Source organism: Halichoerus grypus, chromosome 1 (genome assembly GCF_964656455.1).
Source record: "Halichoerus grypus chromosome 1, mHalGry1.hap1.1, whole genome shotgun sequence".
Classification (NCBI taxonomy): Eukaryota; Metazoa; Chordata; class Mammalia; order Carnivora; family Phocidae; genus Halichoerus; species Halichoerus grypus.
The window spans coordinates 56,650,874-56,669,551 of NC_135712.1; the positions used below are offsets into that span (position 1 = coordinate 56,650,874).

The 18,678-nt window shown below is 33.8% G+C and overlaps 1 protein-coding gene across 3 annotated transcripts in view; it reads left to right on the plus strand.

Moving 5' to 3' along the window:
- Positions 1 to 18,678, plus strand: part of NECTIN3 (nectin cell adhesion molecule 3) — a 123,004-nt gene that overhangs the window by 45,779 nt on the left and 58,547 nt on the right. For all 3 annotated transcript variants that reach the window (XM_036088798.2, XM_078065833.1, XM_036088797.2), the window contains exons 3-5: positions 3,850 to 4,146; positions 6,905 to 7,022; positions 13,612 to 13,763. In XM_036088798.2, coding sequence (XP_035944691.1) covers positions 3,850 to 4,146; positions 6,905 to 7,022; positions 13,612 to 13,763 — 567 coding nt within the window. The remainder of the gene's footprint in view (positions 1 to 3,849; positions 4,147 to 6,904; positions 7,023 to 13,611; positions 13,764 to 18,678) is intronic.

An 18,678-nucleotide genomic window follows, 5' to 3' on the forward strand; every position in this document is an offset into this window, starting at 1 on the left:
AACAAAAAAGCTTTGGGAAAATTTAGCAACAAATGCCCCACAGTAGAACAGTTGTTTTGCAATTGCTTACTTCTCTTGATGGGATATTTTATAGTTGTTAAAATTATGGTTAAGAGAAGTGTTGCTGCCTGAGGAGAAGACCCAAAAAATTGTAGGTATGCCAAGAAAATGATAATAACTGCATTAGGATATTGTCGTTGTGGATAATTTTTCCCCATTTTCCCAATTTTTAGAAATACTGCTTTTGCAATAAAAATATAGACTTCCACTATATGTTGGCTAACTGAACATAATTTAAAAAAAATAGACTTCCCTTGCTGTGGATGATGGAATACAGGGACTGGATTTACCCTCTCTCTAAGAACAAGAAACCAGGCAAATAAACAGTTTTTAGTCATTGGACAATAGGCAGTGTAGGATTATGATCCCTGAAAGAAGGAAAACAAACAAGGTGAGTCCCTATAATGTTCTAGCTTCCTCCTTAGGCAATTTCCAGGCTCAGTGACAAGGATTTGAAGCAGAGAATGATGGTGTCAGGGAGTAAAAGAGACATACTGGAATTCAGGGAGGACAGGTGATTAGAATTCGTGGAGCAGAAATACTGGAAAGCAGAGAGCATCAGAGAGTGTGTGTTTTAGAGATCTACAGAAGGGCCCTCTGAAGTCTTTGGGTTAGTACTGATCTGTGTCCATGGGAGAGGACACTTTTGAGGTTTGGGGAAAGAACCAGCAGAAAGCATTAGATCTAAGTAACAGTCCTGGTGTTCACACAGGGCTGGGAAAACCATGTTCCCTCCATTCAAGTACACAGGGCATTGGTAGCATCTTAAGAGGAAGCAACAGCAAAACTGCTAGACAGGGAAGGTTATAGAGAAGTTAACTAAAATATTGAAATATATGAGAAAAGTAACTTTAGAAAGCAAATAAAGTCTACAACCAGATTGATTCCCTTCAGAAGAAACAGAAATAACGTAACTTGAAATTGACTTTAAAAGTTTCTATTAATGATGGCATAAGTTGTTCAGACCAACTCTCCCATGGGAGTGAAATATAAAATACCATCGAAAGCTTCAAGGAAGTAAGAACATAGTGAGAAATATAAGTGGATCAAAATCTAGGAGTAAGGGGCGCCTGGGTGGCTCAGTTGGTTAAGCGACTGCCTTTGGCTCAGGTCATGATCCTGGAGTCCCTGGATCGAGTCCCGCATCGGGCTCCCTGCTCGGCAGGGAGTCTGCTTCTCCCTCTGACCCTCCCCCCTCTCATGTGCTTGCTCTCTCTCATTCTCTCTCTCTCAAATAAATAAATAAAAAATCTTTAAAAAAAAAAAAAAAAAATCTAGGAGTAGGTAAAAACAGAAATAAGCCTAGCACTGAAAGTTGCATTCAACCTGAGGACTTTTGATAATTCAGAAGAAACACCTGAGATGCTAAGCTGCGATTTTGAAAGCCTTGAGAAGACAGAGACAAATTTCTAAGTGTAGTTCTGCTCAAGATGGGGGATGTCTAATAACTCTTCTCTTATTCACCTGGTATCCAAAGGCTTACATTTTTGGAATAGTAGGAAACTAGAAATAAACCAGCCTTCTTATAGACTTACAGGTTTATAATGACCTAAGTGGTTTGATCTTAAATTCAGGAGATCCTGGACTGGTTAGTGATTTCAGGAGTTTGGCAGAAGAAAACTCAGATCTTTTCTAGAGGAAAAGTGTCTTTATTCTAGACCTCACATTATTTCTACCTTAGTTATTCAAACACAGGCATATAGTCTCCTTGAATCGGCAGGTATACAAGTAAAGAAGACCTCACAAGGAGCAGCCAGCACAAATAAGACAACAGAAACAGACATGCAAAGATATAGGATGCTGGAATTATCAGATACAGACTATTAAACAGCATCATTTAACATTTGAAGAGATAAGTCAATCTATAAAATTTCTGCAGGAAACTATAAAAAAATCACATAGTAATTGGCCTTGAAGTAGCGAAGTAATTTTTAGTGTATAAAAGCAGTTAACAATAAAAGAAATTAAAAACTGATCAATTTTAGTACATTTGAATTAAAAACTTCTGCTCATCAAAACACACCATTGGGCAAAAAGATAAGCCCTAAACTGGTAGAGAGGATATTTTTACCACATATAATTTAAAAAAGGGCTCTCCTTCCAAATCAGTAAGAAAAAGCAGTTGGCTTTAATAGGCATTTTGCAGAAGAAATTCCAAATGGCCTAAACATGGAAAGACCTTTAACCTCATTCATAATATGAGAAATTAAAAAATACAGTCTCGACAATACGCCATTATATATAAGGTGGACAGACATTGAGAAGTCAGACAATATCAACTGTGGTGAGTGTCTGAACTGATAGGATCTCTAAGATTGGGAGTAAATTGTTACTTTGGAAAGCTTTTTGGCATTATCTCGTAAAGTTGAAAATAAAAAGAGTAGTAGCAATTCCACTACAAGGGACAAACTAGAGAAACACCCGTACAAATATACCACGATACACCAGTGAGAATGTTTCTTGTAAAATTGTTTATACTCAACAGGAAATAGCACCAATGTCCAATGGTAAATAAACTGTATAGCAGTTAATAATTTATAGAATTGCATGGAAATTTAAATGATTTAAAAATTAAAAGTAAAAAGAACCCCGAATTCCAAAATAATAAATTAAGTCTGATTATTCTCAAATAAATTAATCTCAGGAGCACAAAGTTGAGTCAAAGAAAAATGCATATAGTTCAATACCATTCATATAAAGTTCAGAAACAGGTAAAATGCCATTGTTGTTTAGCTTTGTAGTTGTTGCTTGTAGACCTGTCATGGAAAGTAAGCAAAAATTTATTTCCAAAGTCAGTATAATGATTTCATACTTGGGCAAGTAGGTGTTAAGATCAAGAAGCATGTTGAGTGACCTGGAAGGTACTAATGTTTTTCATTAAGATGTGTGTTGTTTACAATATAAAGTATTCATTACATGTGTTGAATGTACTTTCCCCTTTGTTATTTTACAATAATACATCTTATACAATACATAAGGAAATACATAAGGAAAATATTAGTATCTCGAGTAGATTATGAAACAAAAATAGTTAGACACAAATCAAGAACAGATGGCATTGAAAACTGGTTGGAAACTTTGGAAATAAATAAGTTATTGAGATAAAAACTTAATATACAGAATAAACTGTAGGCTTGAGACAATTTATGAGGTGAGACTGAGGAATTTATGCAGAAAGAAGCACATGAAATTTGCTGGAAAATATGAAGAGATAGGATATATGGAAAGTAGATTGAAAGGTCTAAACATTAAGGTTACTTTCACTTGCTAAGGACCTTTGTTATACTAGAATAAGATAATGGGATACACATTCTAATAAATGTAACTATTATTGACATTACATTTTAACAGTGTAGGTTCCATACTGGTAACTTAATTTATATTTTCTATAAGCATTTTTGCTGCAAAATGAAGCACTGTGTCTTAAAACTACATCTTTTCCCCTTTCAGAGTAATATTTAAAATCTCATAATGAAAATTATCCAATTTACAGGAATTTTTCATATACTAACTTTGGGGCAAACTCATCGGTCCCTATAAAGAAAAATCGTATCTCTCCTAGGGAGAACTTTCCTTAAGGTTTTCAAGTCTTGCTGAGCTTCTTGTTTGTCTTGGCTCATGATCTTCTCTTCCAAGAATCCAGCTGATGTTGGCATTACTTAAAAGCGTATGTGTAGATTTTATATGCATTTGCCCCTAAGTTTATGAAATATGGCTAGATACGGCTTGGAAAGATGTAAATATATTCTTCTTTGAAATGTGACTAATTATTTTTTAAAATTTGAACAGTTGAACCCACTGTGAGCCTGATAAAAGGGCCAGATTCTTTAATTGATGGAGGAAATGAAACAGTAGCAGCCATCTGCATCGCAGCCACTGGAAAACCAGTTGCACATATTGACTGGGAAGGTGATCTTGGTGAAATGGAATCCACTACAACTTCTTTTCCAAATGAAACGGCAACAATTGTCAGCCAGTACAAGCTGTTTCCAACCAGATTTGCTAGAGGAAGGCGGATTACCTGTGTTGTAAAACATCCAGCCTTGGAAAAGGACATCCGATATTCTTTCATATTAGATATACAGTGTAAGTAAGCAATAACATTTGCTTTGTAAACATGTCATGCATTTTATTTTAACTTTCTTCCTGTGACATAATTCTATGTCAGACTTGTTAGTTTGAATATTTAATATTCAGATACTCTTACATCTTTTCCTTATTGACTTTTTTTTTTTTATTTTTAAAAATACCTTCATGGAAATTTCGTTTAACCAGAACATTTTTTATTAGTTTGTAAAGATGGACAATGACTTTAAAGTCGCTCTCCAACCTAAAATTATTTAGCCTTCTCCTTTTTAGACCTTAAAAATAGGCTGGACTTAAGCAAATTGTGGAAATTTATACCTCAAAATGTGCAATACTTAGAGACAACAACTACTTTGCCAGTTCGATTAATTTAACTATTACTCAGTTTTATTGATGCTACCCATGATGTTTTCAGCAAGAATCTTTTACTGCCTAGATGCATATTAATTAGTTTGAAAATCTTTGTTTTTCCAGGACTATTTCTCATCTGATTTTACTGTTCATGTTGTAAGATTCTCATATAGTAAGACAGTATTTTAAAGACTGTCTATCATTGGGATAATAACCATTGTAGATAAGGTTCAAAGCTTGGCCCGTCTCCTATTTTTATTTTTTTGTTAAGGGATGCTCCCTTGTGTGTAAAGTTTGTATGTGTATATACTTTCTCCTATACGTTAGCTCAGTTGTTGACACATTCTTTGTGTTGCATTTAAAAATTTTGAGCAGAAGAAAAAGTGATAATGCATGTAACTTAAGGATAATGAAAATTAATAGGTTTTTAAAAGGAGGCGTTACAGTTTTTGTTCTTAGTGTTTTATTTTTTGATATGACATACATGGAATTTTAAATTGCACATATTCGTTACACTTGATGTAATGGTTTCTAAAGCTAATTCTAAGAATCTTTTTCAACATTTATAGGGTTGAACTTGGGAAGTTATCTTACATGAATGTTACTACCATTTTATTCTTGAGTGCAGATACCTTCTTTTCACTTCTCTGGAGAATCCAATTAAAATTTCTCTTTTTCCTTTTCCTACCTTACTTTCACAGACTCTTAACTTTTTCCTTTTTCTTGTAAAATTCAGATCCCAATTGTAAGTACTATTAATATTTTTCTTAAATATAATGTCCTTCCTTGTATCTAGTAATTGACTGAAATTTTCTTCATTTGTATTATGTACATTATGCTTTTTTGGTTGTTGTTTGCTTGAATGCAATCCTAAATATATAAAAATATTTCTTTTAATGTAAGACTTATATAATTATGGCTTAGATTTATTGCCTTGCTCCTAAAATATTCTTAGAGTACTCATGATTTTTTTCCTCTTTTTAATTGGGACCTATAAAACATGTGAATAAAGTTTAAGGAGATAAAATCTTATATCCAAAGTTCAGATCTCAAAATTTAGAGGTTTTCTTTGGGGATACCTTACCTTAATACCTATTCCTTCCTCCTATTAAAAGAAATTAAACTCACAGATCTCTCTACTGTTCTTTCAGCAACATTTTTTAGTACCAGTTGTAAGTTACAAAAATGTTAATTCTTGTCATTTATGAGGCAGGCATTTCTTTCTTAAAATTACTAAGGTAATTAATTGTATTTTAGTATAAGTTTAATTTTTTACTACTCTTTTTTGTAAACATTGCTTGATAATAGATCAAGCTTACCTGACAGAATTGAACTGACCTGGTCTCTAACTTCCCATCTGATCCTGTACTCTTTATCTAGTTTACTGTGTAACTCACAGGAGGGTCCCTGTACTATGCATAAGTGACGTTTCCTTAGGGAAGCTTTCATGACCTTCCTCAGCCTCATCCCCAGTCTAAATTAGGTTCTTCTTTATATCATCCTGTTCTTTTCCTTCTTGGCTCTCATAACAGGTTTTAGTTTAATACTTTTAAAATATTCTCTTCCTTATTAAAAACTATTGGAAAATAAATTTTACGAATACAGAGTCTGTATTTATACCAAATGCCTAAAACAGTGCCTGCCACTTATTAGGAGTTAAACAATATGATGGTTGAATGAATGATTCGTATTGGATTGTATGGTTTAAATGCATAAATTTATATTGCTGGTAAATATGGATAATTGCTTATTTAACTAACTATATTGCACATATACCAAAAGACGTTTGGGTGCATTGAATGGTTAAAATTTAATGTTTTAGAACAGTTGAGGCCACAGATAACTTACTTTAGTTGTAATTATAGCCTTAGAAAGTTTGTGTCACATCTCTACTTACCCATAGAATATTAATTAATTGTAATACAGGGAATCTAATCTCTGTAATTGACTTTGTATCTCTCAGGGGATACTTTCTTTCCGATTAAACATTTCTTTGAAGACAGTTTTATATGGTGACTTGGAACTTAAATGCCATGTCTCATCAAATTAAATAGTATAATGTATTTCCTTTGTTCATAAATCTACACTTCTCATAATAGGACTCTTATATTTTGTTCTTGGTGATTATATGTTTGTGAATATCTTTATATTCAGTGTCCATAATAACTAGAACTGTACTTGCTATAGTTACGTAGTGTTTGGGTACTCATTGTCCATTCATGCACTTATTCTTTCAGTCAACTAATATTTATTAACTACTGTCTTCCACAATGGTTATGTATATTGACAGAAGGAAAAATGATTTCTGTTCTTCTGAAGTTTAGTCATTATGTTAATGCTTTGTCGTTACATGTTGCATTTATCATTAACAAAAGATAATTTGTACTGTTATGCATTTATTTTATAGATGCACCAGAAGTTTCGGTAACAGGCTATGATGGGAATTGGTTTGTAGGAAGAAAAGGTGTTAATCTCAAGTGTAATGCTGATGCAAATCCACCACCCTTCAAATCTGTGTGGAGCAGGTAATAATATCACATACTTCTAAAGGGAAATTATTTAGTGAAAAGCATTCTTTTTTTTAATTTAATTTTATTATGTTATGTTAATCACCATACAATACATCATTAGTTTTTGATGTAGTGATCCACGATTCATTGTTTTCGTATAACACCCAGTGCTCCATGTAGTAGTACGTGCCCTCCTTAATACCCATCACCAGGCTAACCCATCTCCCCAACCCCCCTCCCCTCTAAAACCCTCAGTTTGTTTCTCAGAGTCCATAGTCTCTCATGGTTCATCTCCCCCTCCAATTCCCCCCCCCCTTCATTTTTCCCTTCATTCTCCTAATGTCCTCCATGCTATTCCTTATTTCCACAAATAAGGGAAACCATATAATTGACTTTCTCTGCTTGACTTATTTCACTTAGCATAATCTCCTCCAGTCCCATCCATGTTGATGTAAAAGTTGGGGATTCATCCTTTCTGATGGCGGAGTAATTTTCCATTGTATATATGGACCACATCTTCTTTATCCATTCATCTCTTGAGGAGCATCTCGACTCTTTCCACTGTTTGGCTATTGCAGACACTGCTGCTATGAACATTGGGGCACATATGGCCCTTCTTTTCACTACATCTGTGGCTTTGTGGTAAATACCCAGTAGTGCAATTGCTGGGTCATAGGGTAGCTCTATTTTTAATTTTTTGAGGAACCTCCACACTGTTTTCCGAAGTGTCTGTACCAACTTGCATTCCCACCAACAGTGTAAGAGGGTTCCCCTTTCTCCACAACCTCTCCAACATCTGTTGTTTCTTGCCTTGTCAGTTTTTGCCATTCTAATTGATGTAAGGTGGTATCTCAATGTGGTTTTGATTTGAATTTCCCTGATGGCTAATGATGATGAACATTTTTTCATGTGTCTGTTAGCCATTTGTAGGTCTTTGGAGAAGTGTCTGTTCATGTCTTCTGCCCATTTTTTGACTTGATTATTTGTTTTTTGGGTGTTGAGTTTGAGAAGTTCTTTATGGATCTTGGAAATCAGCGCTTTGTCTGTAGTGTCATTTGCAAATATCTTCTCCCATTCTGTGGGTTGCCTCTTTGTTTTGTTGACTATTTCCTTTGCTGTGTAGAAGCTTTTTATCTTGATGAAGTCCCAAAAGTTCATTTTTGCTTTTGTTTCACTAGCCTTTGGAGATGTATCTTGAAAGACGTTGCTGTGGGCGATGTCAGAGAGGTTACTGCCTATGTTCTTCTCTAGGATTTTGATGGTTTCCTGTCTCATATTGAGGTCTTTCATCCATTTTGAGTTTATCTTTGTGTATGGTGTTAGAGAATGGTCAAGTTTCATTCTTCTGCATGTGGCTGTCCAATTTTCCCAGCACCATTTATTGAAGAGACTGTCTTTTTTCCATTGCATATTTTTTCCTGCTTTGTCAAAGATTATTTGACCATAGAGTTGAGGGTCCATATCTGGGTCTCTCTTCTGTTCCATTGGTCTTTGTGTCTGTTTTTGTGCCAGTATCATGCTGTCTTGGTGATCACTGCTTTGTAATAATAGCTTGAAATCCGACATCGTGATGCCCCCAGCTTTGTTTTTGTTTTTCCACATTTCCTTGGCGATTTGGGGGCTTTTCTGATTCCATACAAATTTTAGGATTGTTTGTTCCAGCGCTTTGAAAAATGTCATTGGAATTTTGATTGGGATGGCGTTGAAGGGATAGATTGCTCTGGGCAGCATAGACATTTTAACAATGTTTATTCTTCCGATCCATGAGCATGGAATGTTTTTCCATCTTTTTGTGTTGTCTTCAATTTCTTTCATGAGTGTTTTGTAGTTCCTAGAGTATAGATCCTTTACCTCTTTGGTTAGGTTTATTCCAAGGTATCTTATGGTTTTTGGTGCTATTGTAAATGGAATCGTTTCTCTAATTTCTCTTTCTACAGTTGCATTGTTAATGTATAAGAAAGCAACTGATTTCTGTGCATTGATTTTGAATCCTGCCACATTACTGAATTGCTGTATGAGTTCTAGTAATTTGGGGGTGGAGTCTTGGATTTTCCACATAAAGTATCATGTCATCTGCAAAGAGAGAGAGTTTGACTTCTTCTTTGCCAATTTGAATACCTTTTATTTCTTTTTGTTGTCTGATTGCTGTTGCTAGGACTTCTAGTACTATGTTGAACAGTAGTGGCGAGAGTGGGCATCCTTGTTGTGTTCCTGATCTTAAGGGAAAGGCTCTCGGCTTTTTCCCATTGAGGATGATATTCGCTGTGGGATTTTCATAGATGGATTTTATGAACTTGAGGAATGTTCCCTCTATCCCTATACTCTGAAGAGTTTTAATCAGGAAAGGATGATGTATTTTGTCAAATGCTTTTTCTGCATCAATTGAGAGGACCATATGGTTCTTCTCTCTCCTCTTACTGTGTTCTATCACATTGATTTGCGAATGTTGAACCACCCTTGTATCCCGGAGATTAATCCCACTTGGTCATGGTGGATGATCCTTTTAATGTATTGTTGGATCCTATTAGCTAGGATTTTGTTGAGAATTTTGGAATCTATATTCTTTAGGGATATCGGTCTGAAATTCTCCTTTTTGATGGGGTCTTTGCCTGGTTGGGGGATTAAGGTAATGCTGGCCTCATAGAATGAGTCTGGAAGCTTTCCTTCTGTTTCTGTTTTTTGAAACAGCTTCAGGAGAATAGGTATTATTTCTTCTTTGAATATTTGGTAGAATTCCCCAGGGAATCCATCAGGCCCTGGACTCTTGTTTTTTGGGAGGTTTTTGATCACTGCTTCAATCTCGTTACTGGTTATTGGCCTATTCAGGTTGTCAATTTCTTCCTGTTTTAGTCTTGGTGGTTTATAGGTTTCCAGTAAGGCATCCATTTCTTCCAGGTTGCTTAATTTATTGGCCTATAGTTGTTGATAATAATTTCTAATAATTGTTTCTATTTTCTTGGTGTTAGTCATGAGCTCTCCCCTTTCATTCATAATTTTATTAATTTGGGTCCTGTCTCTTTTCTTTTGGCTAAGTCTGGCCAGTGGTTTATCAGTCTTATTAATTCTTTCAAAGAACCAGTTTCTGGTTTCGTTGATCTGCCTCCCTATGACAGGTAAATATTATTTACTGCCAGTAGTATACTAGAATTCTGTTTTCTTTTGTCTAAGATCTTTGTTTTCCCTGAGCCTAATAATTCTTAGCTTCAAAGAATATCCTTAATTCTCTTTATCTGTAAAATTTCGAACTGTTATACTAAGGTTTTCATTTGTATTTCTTAGTATTTGGGGCCCGCCTTTAGTCTTGAGACTTGTATCTATCAACTATGTATAATTTTGTCATTTTTTTTATCATTTCCCCTCTTTTTTTAATTTGCTTTTACTAGACCTCCTATTTGTTGTGTACTAAACATGCTTTCTTATTTTTCAAACAGTTTTTTGTTTTGTTTTGTTTTTCCTAGGAAATTTCCTTGACTTTTTTCCCCATTGACTTAATTGATTTAAAACATTTTTGGGGCATGCATATTTTTAATTTCTTTTTTTTTCTTTTTTTAAGATTTATTTATGGGGGGTAGGGGTAGGGGCCGGGGGGGGGGGGAGAGAGAGAGAGAGAATCCTCAGGCAGACTCCCGCAGAGCCCAATCCCAGGACACGAACATCATGGCCTGGGTCAAAATCAAGAGTTGGCAACTTAACTGATTGAGCCACCCAGGAGCCCCCATACTTTTAATTTCTAAGAGCATTTTCTTATTTCTCTTTCATTTCATTGCATTTTTTCTTATTTTATGGATGTAATGTTTTGTTTCTTCCTAGGAACACAATACTAAAGTTATTTCCTCTTCAGAGAGTTTTTACTGCTTCTTATTGTCTCTTCTTTTCTTCCTTTGTTTTTTTGTTTGGTTTTTCATTTTGTAGATATTCCTTAATTTTCTCAGTTGTCCAGTCATTTCACAGTGATGCATTAAAATATTAAAATGTATTAAAATTCTGAGTGGAAACTCTGTCTTTATAGTGGGGACTGCTCATTAGTAGATACCATTTAGAGTGATCAGGTAGAGAGTTATTTCCCTGGGGAAGCTTCAGATGTCACTCAGGAAGAGTGGAAGTCCTTTTTGGTGGCCATTCAGTTTATTTATTGAATTAACCTTCATTCTTCTTTTTAAAACATAAATGCCTAGTATTTGTACAAAGTTGAGAGGAGTCTATTTTTTCAACTTTCAACTAATGTCCATAATTCTAGCCCTCTGCTTCACTCTGGTCTTCTGTAGTAGTACAGTGAGTCAGACTCCAAATCTTGGGTTCCTTGGACCAAATTGGCTGCATTCCCATTCATACGCCTCTTGGAAGCACTTCTTCAGCCCAACGTGGAGCTTTTCATCCTTGGCACTGTTGACATGTTGAGCTGGATAAACCTTTGTTGGGGGAGGCAGTCCTATGAATTGCAGGATGTTTAGCAGCATCCCTGGCCTCATACCCCATTGTGAAAACCAAAAATGTCTCCAGACTTGCAAGTTGTCTCCTGGAGACAAAATCACTCTTGACTGAGAAACAGTGGCTCATAGCATATATTGTTTCCTCAGTCTGTTTTCTGTCTTCTAAAAGTTTGTTGAAACATCTTATCTGATGAATTCTGCCTCCTGTTCTCTTTCTCCTAGTGGGTTTTTAATAGCTTTTAATTCCTTTACTCTTGTTTTAGGTGGGATTTTGTGAGAGTAAGGAAACAGTGTATTTGGTCAATCTGTTGTCTTTAAGCAAAGATGCAGTTTTTAAAGTAGAGAAGGTTTTTTTCATTTACATTTTCTTAAAAGTGGGAAGCAGTCATTGGTTAAGATGTGTGATAGGTTATTTCTAAAAGTCATACAATTTCAAGTTCCCTTCCTAGTATCTGTACTTGGAAATGTCTTTTTGAATAAGACATCTAACCTCTCTAATCCTTTGTTTCCTCACTGATAATAGTAAATTATAGAGTTGTAAGGGTAGAGACAATGAATATAAACCAGGTAACATAGGTAAAAGAGTATAGAAGGTGCTTAGCATGTCATTTGCTGTGAGTTTAATGTGATATTTAGATTTTTTTTTTGACTGTGGCTTGTTTGAATAAGCAACTTTAAAGGATTATAAGCCATTTTTATATTTCTCAGAATTAAAGGGATTAGAATTTGGGCCTCAAAATGTAGAGAGATAATTGGTATTTATATACTCCATATTCATTCTCATCCTCCTAGAAGTTCACCTTTTGAAAGTCGGTGCTTGTACAAATGTTCTTATCAAAGTTTTTTAGAAGGTTGGGTGTTTTTGTTTTTTAAACCATGTAAGAATATTACCTTTTTTCTTCAATGTAAATTGAAGTTCCTGCACTGTAAAAGATTTTATTGACTGTTCTTCCACCTACGACCTTTGGATTTGCAGAACAAAATCATTCCTCCTATTGTCCAGTGTTGGTTTTGTTTCTTTCTACCTTTTTATTATTTTTTGTTCTTATTCTCTTCGTAATTAGTTGTCAGTCTTCTGTGTACTTAGATCATTGAAAGCAAATACAGTATCTTATTTACTTCTGTATCTCAGCAACACCAGCAGAGCAGAGTATGGTTAATATTAAGCTCCTGGCAATTAAATAATGGGTGGCTGAGTAAATGAATAAATAACCTTTTGAAAATCTGCTTAGCTCAAACTATAATAGTTGAGTGCTTGGTTTACTTGACTTTTTGTTCTCCTAAAAAATAACTCATGGGCTTTAAAAATAATTTCAAAATAAATGCCTCTTGGTGTGTTTTTTGGTACCCTAAGGTTGGCAGTATGATGCATAACAGTATACTTAGTTCCATTGCAATGAATGGCTTTAGAGTTGTCATAGTGGGATTTTATTCCTATTGTGGTTTATAGTAATGCATACACTAGACCTCTTAGCCAAATTAGTATAGACACCATTTTTAAAAATTGTTAATTGGTGCAGAATGGCACGTTGGTTTTTACCGTCACAGATGCCCACTTTACAAATGAGATTATTTTATAAGAAGACCCTTTTTGATGCTTTAGAAACTGTCTTTGAATGGGGCACAGTATAGATTTGCTCAGTATGAATTGAATATGTTAAATATTTAATATGTTACATAAAAATATTTAAATATGTTATGGAAGGTGCTAAAACATTATCATGTACTTAAGTGGCTTTTATCTTAAATTTCTTAAGAAATTCGTAGATATATCATGAATAGATCTATTCACTGAGAATTATTTTTAATTCTTTTGATACTGTAGGTCTTCAAATAATATATTTTTCTAGTTTTCCAGTTTTCTGAATATAATTCTTTAAAATCACCTAATTTTTTTTCTTTCCTTCCCTCCCATTCTAATATGCTGGCCTTCTTGCACTTATGTCAATTGCTATTTTGAAAAAATGGGTATTCTTAATGGATTTTATCAATTACTTCATTCTTATTGAAATGAAAATTCATATCTTAATATTTCCATTTCATAGTGAATTCTACCTGAAGAATGCCAGTTCTTGAATCACTAACATCTCAAAAGTGTAATATTTTATTTAAATAGCTATCAATGAATAAAGTCTGAAGCTGCTTAAAATAATTTCATGCTTTTTAAAATCTAGGTTGGATGGACAGTGGCCTGATGGTTTATTGGCTTCAGACAATACTCTTCATTTTGTCCATCCCTTGACTTTCAATTATTCTGGTGTTTATGTCTGTAAGGTGACCAATTCCCTTGGTCAAAGAAGTGATCAAAAGGTCATCTACATTTCAGGTAAGTTACTATCTACTCGCAAAATGAGTTACTTAAATTATTCCTATAACAACAGTCGTAATAACACTGTGTTCTAGTTGGTAATTTATATTTGCTAATATACAGATTCCTCACTGTGAGGTTTTCCAAATAATCAAAATGAAATATAATAAAGTAACCCTACCTGAACCACATATGTAAAGTGGTGTTACTTTACTTAAAGAAATGTCAAAATGTCTGTGCAGCAAGCTTATAAACATTTTAATTAAGATCTTTGCTTATAGTTAATTTTTCAGTTACATAGTATTAAGTATTCCTTTTATAGTAGTGTGTACTTTTCTAGGTTCTCTCATTTTTACACCCGAGAGCAAACACTGGGTTTGTGTGTGTGTTTTTTTGGTGGCTACTCTTGACACAGGTGTCTCATAAATAAAATGGGATATTGACTTTGATGACCTGGCTTATTAAATAACGTAGTTTGTCACTCGATATGGAACTATATCATATTGAGTTACTGAGAGTGAAGTAGGAATGCTACTGAAAATGTTCTAATGAAATAAAATTTAAGATGTTTCTTATTGTCAGTCCTTAAGCCACTAAGAACTTCGATTTTTCACATTCCATTAGTTTTGCTATGAATGTTTTGTTAATTTGAGTATATAAATTCGGTACTCACAAAATACATTTAGAGCTAAAAATATATTTTTCGTGGGTGTGGCTATAAATAACAAATTATCAATGTAATGCTCATTTATAAAAATTATATAAAATATTTTGAGCATCTACTTACTACAAGAATATAGCAATCTTCATGTCTAAACAATGGAAAATTAAAGGAAAAAGGAAGAGAACCTTGAGAAAAGCAGGTTTGTATGGCAATTATGTAATTATGTAAAACTGAATAGTTAGATTTTTAGAGAAATCTTAAGCTTGCTTTCATGTTATATTCTTTATATGATCACTCAATCTAAGAACAGTCCCCCATATTATTTTCTCATGGCATTTCCCACAATTTGTAGTTGTATACTTACTTGTGTACTTTTTATCCATCCTCATATTTAAGCAATTTATGTTTGCTTCATTTACCGTTGAATACTCAGTACTTACTTAGTGCCTGGCACATGATAGGGATGAGGCAAATATATTTTTGCATGAATCTCACAAGAAGCTTAGAGCTGTGTACATCCCTAGCCAGCCCTTTCTGCCAGTAGCAGTGCTTTGGTGGAAATCAGAATGAGATTAAATATTAGTCTATTAGTCTCCCTTTCTTCCCTTAAATGTCTCTCCCTTTCCTTTTCCTTTTCCCTTACTTCTTGGATCTTAAAGCCACAGGGAATGTATATTTAGAATGTAGTTACCTAAGGATGCTTACTTTTTGTTTCTGTTGTACAAAATTTGGTGTGGGATATTACTTGTAAATCTCAGGCTCAATGTATTATTATGTAATCATTTAAATATCAAGGCTCAATTTGGGCATTCTTATATGTACTGATTCTGTTGATGATATCCTAAATTTATTATATCTTTTGGCATTCTGGATCCTTTTCCCAGTACTTTCGACTTATGTGTCCAACTGCCTATTAAAATCACTTAACTCTGTGTAGAGGTATAATAAGCATTTATGGGTTAACATTCAAAACCAAGGTCCTGATTTTTCTTCTGCCCCTTGCCACCATACCTCTTCCTCCAACAGTTTCCCTCCTTTCTGTCATTGGTAACTCCATCCTTATATTTGCTCAGGGTTTAATCCCTGATGCTTATTCTTGATTTCAGTTGTTCTCTCATACCCCATCCAGTCCATCAATAAATCCATGGCAGCTCTTCCATTACGTTATATGTAGAACCTTACTATTTTTCCACTTCTGCTGTGAGTATTCTGACCCAAGCCATCAGCAACCCTTACTTCATTATTAAAAGAGCCATTTAATCTTCCTACTTTTAATTTATCCTCAAAAGAGCAGCCAGAATGATCCTTGTAAAGGGCATGTCAGATCAGGTCACTTCTTTCCTGCAAACCTTTCACGAGCTTCTCATTTGACCCACAATGAAAACCAATTCTTGCAACAACTTACAAGGGTCTATACATGCTCTGGTCCTAGATGACCTCATCTCTTATTATATCCCTTGCTCACTTGGCCTTGTTGCTGGCTTCCTTGCTGTTCTTTGAACATAACAGGAACATTGCTACCTCAGGGTCCTTGACTTGCTGTTTCTCCAGCTGGAAAGCTCTTCAGATATCCTTATAGCTCTTTCCCTCACTTCCTTTAGGTCTTTGCTCAAGTTTCACTTTCATGACTATAATTAAAATTGAAAATTGAGACTTCTCTTTTCTAATCCCTTTACTCCTGTCTCCTTTTCTGCCCTATTTTTCTTTACAGTATTTATTGCCACACACCATCTACATGTTTTATTTATGTGCTTTTCTGTTTATACTTCTACTAGAACATAAGTCCTTTCATCTGCTTTAATCACTACTGTATTTCCACCATCTGCAGTAATGTTTGGCATGTGATAGGTGTTCAGTAAACTTTTCTTGCATGAATGAAAAAATTTGAGAAGAAAACAATCAGGAAAGAATTAAAAATCTAGAATGTGCTTTTATATAGCTTTATTTTCTTTGACAAGGGAAATAACGTAACACTGGTGATAAACTTTACGCATTGTTTGATCAACCTCTACTAAGTCCTAAAAGAGGAAATAAAATTTTGAGTAAATATGAAAAATCAGTTAATTACCGCTAAGTGATTCAGAAAGATAGCATTATATAAGATGATTTTCTTTAAGTAATCATTAGAATTAGACTTTACCTTTCTATCCAGCGTCTTTAATATTTAATACAGTACACTACGTTGAGTTTAGTTATCACCCCTGAGAGCTTCTTGGAGGACATGAAATATCCTAGATATAAACTGCCTTTCCAAAATGACTAGTAAATCCTAGTAGGCTTTTATCAGAACGAAAGGCTATAATTCACCCGGAGTAAACAATCAAGCTGTTGATCTTTTTTATTGTAAATTATATGTACCCTTTTTCCTCTAGAAAATTTTTTTTACCTCAGTATTAAAATTGATAAAAAAAATTTAGGAAATGATTTTTAAAAATATTTCTAAAGTGAATGCATCTTATGACTGGAGACTAAAAGATCTACTCAGAACAGAGTTAGCAACTCTGTTTAAGGGAAACTGTAATTTTATTCTACATTTTTTCCACATTGGTAAGTGTAAGATTTTGGACAAAAGGTGATTGATCCAAGATTACAATATTCAACTTCAATACTAGTCATGGAGGTACAGTGAATCTTTGTCCATTACTAAATGACTGCTGCAAATTGTGATTTTTCTAGTTGTTCTTGGTGTGTTTTCCCCTGATATTTTGTACTTTTCATTGAGAGTAGAGGAACAAATTTTTATATATCATGTAAGTTCTCCCATGCCTAAAACTCAAAGTATATTCCTGTGCAAATCTTGAATTTTGAATCCTATTGATTTTAGGAATTAGGTGTAATATTTGGCATAAGAATCCACACTTAATTAGGAAACTATAAAATTCATAGATTTTGGTTATGTAAATAATTCATATGAAGTCTAAAAGAAAAAAATCCATTTATTTTTTTAATATATTAGGCTAAAATACACTTTATAGCTACAAAAGCCTTACTGGACTATTTGTTTTCCTGTTTGGCAGAACTCATTAATTTGAAAAAAAAAAAACTTCATTTGGTTGTAGAGAACTCACAGTGTCTACTAGTTCATTACATTCGTTATATACTGATTTATTACACATTCTGCAAATAATATCAAAAAACAGTGAAGAAATAAGGAATGCTGTGGGAAAGGATTTTAAATTATGGTAAATAAGTAACTATTAGTGATTACAAAATAGTCCATTTGATTCCTTATGCAAATTCTAACTCTCAGTGTAATTATTTTGGAGTGGGGCAAGAATTCGGAAATGTGAATAAATATTTTGTGTGCATTGTCCTATATATGTCCATTGCTTAAAATACAAAATAATTATTAACAATAGTCCCTCTTCCATGGAATCATATTAATAGTGAGGCTATGCTATCTTTATTTGGTTGAGGAGGAGATGGCAGGTTAAAAAATTTCTAAACCACTGACAAAATTATATAAGATTTTAAAATAGGGAGTTTTTTTTGTTTGGTTTGTTTTTGTTTTTGTTTTGTTGGTTACTCTTTTTTTTTTTTAGTTAGATTTTCTGAAAGTTAAATCTGAGTTAATTAGTGGCCATCCCTCTGTGTTTACATAAAGAACATTGCAAGTAGAAATAAAAAATACCAATGTGTTTTTTTTTTTAAGGGATACTTGATAAAAATAATGAGTTCTATATCTTATACTGGGTGAGCGTTCAGGGGCATACACTGTTTTGAGAAAAATAGCATTCGATTAAGAGCTGTCAAAAAGTTTTACAATCTTACGTGCACAAAAATGTGTGAATTACAAATAATTATTTAGGTGATTTGTACTTAACGTTTAAACATGCCGATGCCAGTTTATTGTAATTTTTTTTCTTTGGAAATCATTGTAAAGATAACATTTAATATTTAAAACTTTTCCATTAGTCCTACCACCTCAGAAAATACAGGGGTTGTCTTACAGATGATACATTTTTATTTCTTTAGTATCCTGGTTCTCTGAAGTTGCATTCTATGATAGGCTTTACTACTTTTATACTAGAAATGATCCTACAATTCCACAATTTTTTTTAAGATGGAATTTGTTCAGCTAGTGAATAATATGTTCTTACAAATTAAAACCCTTCCTTGATTCTACATATAATATGATAACTAATATTCACTTCAAAGTACTTGGCAGGATTGCCTGTTATATTGGTTTAAATTCATAGGAAATTAGTTATACTGTACTTGTTAAATTTTATATTGTACTTGCTAAATTTTTACCACATTCTGTACATA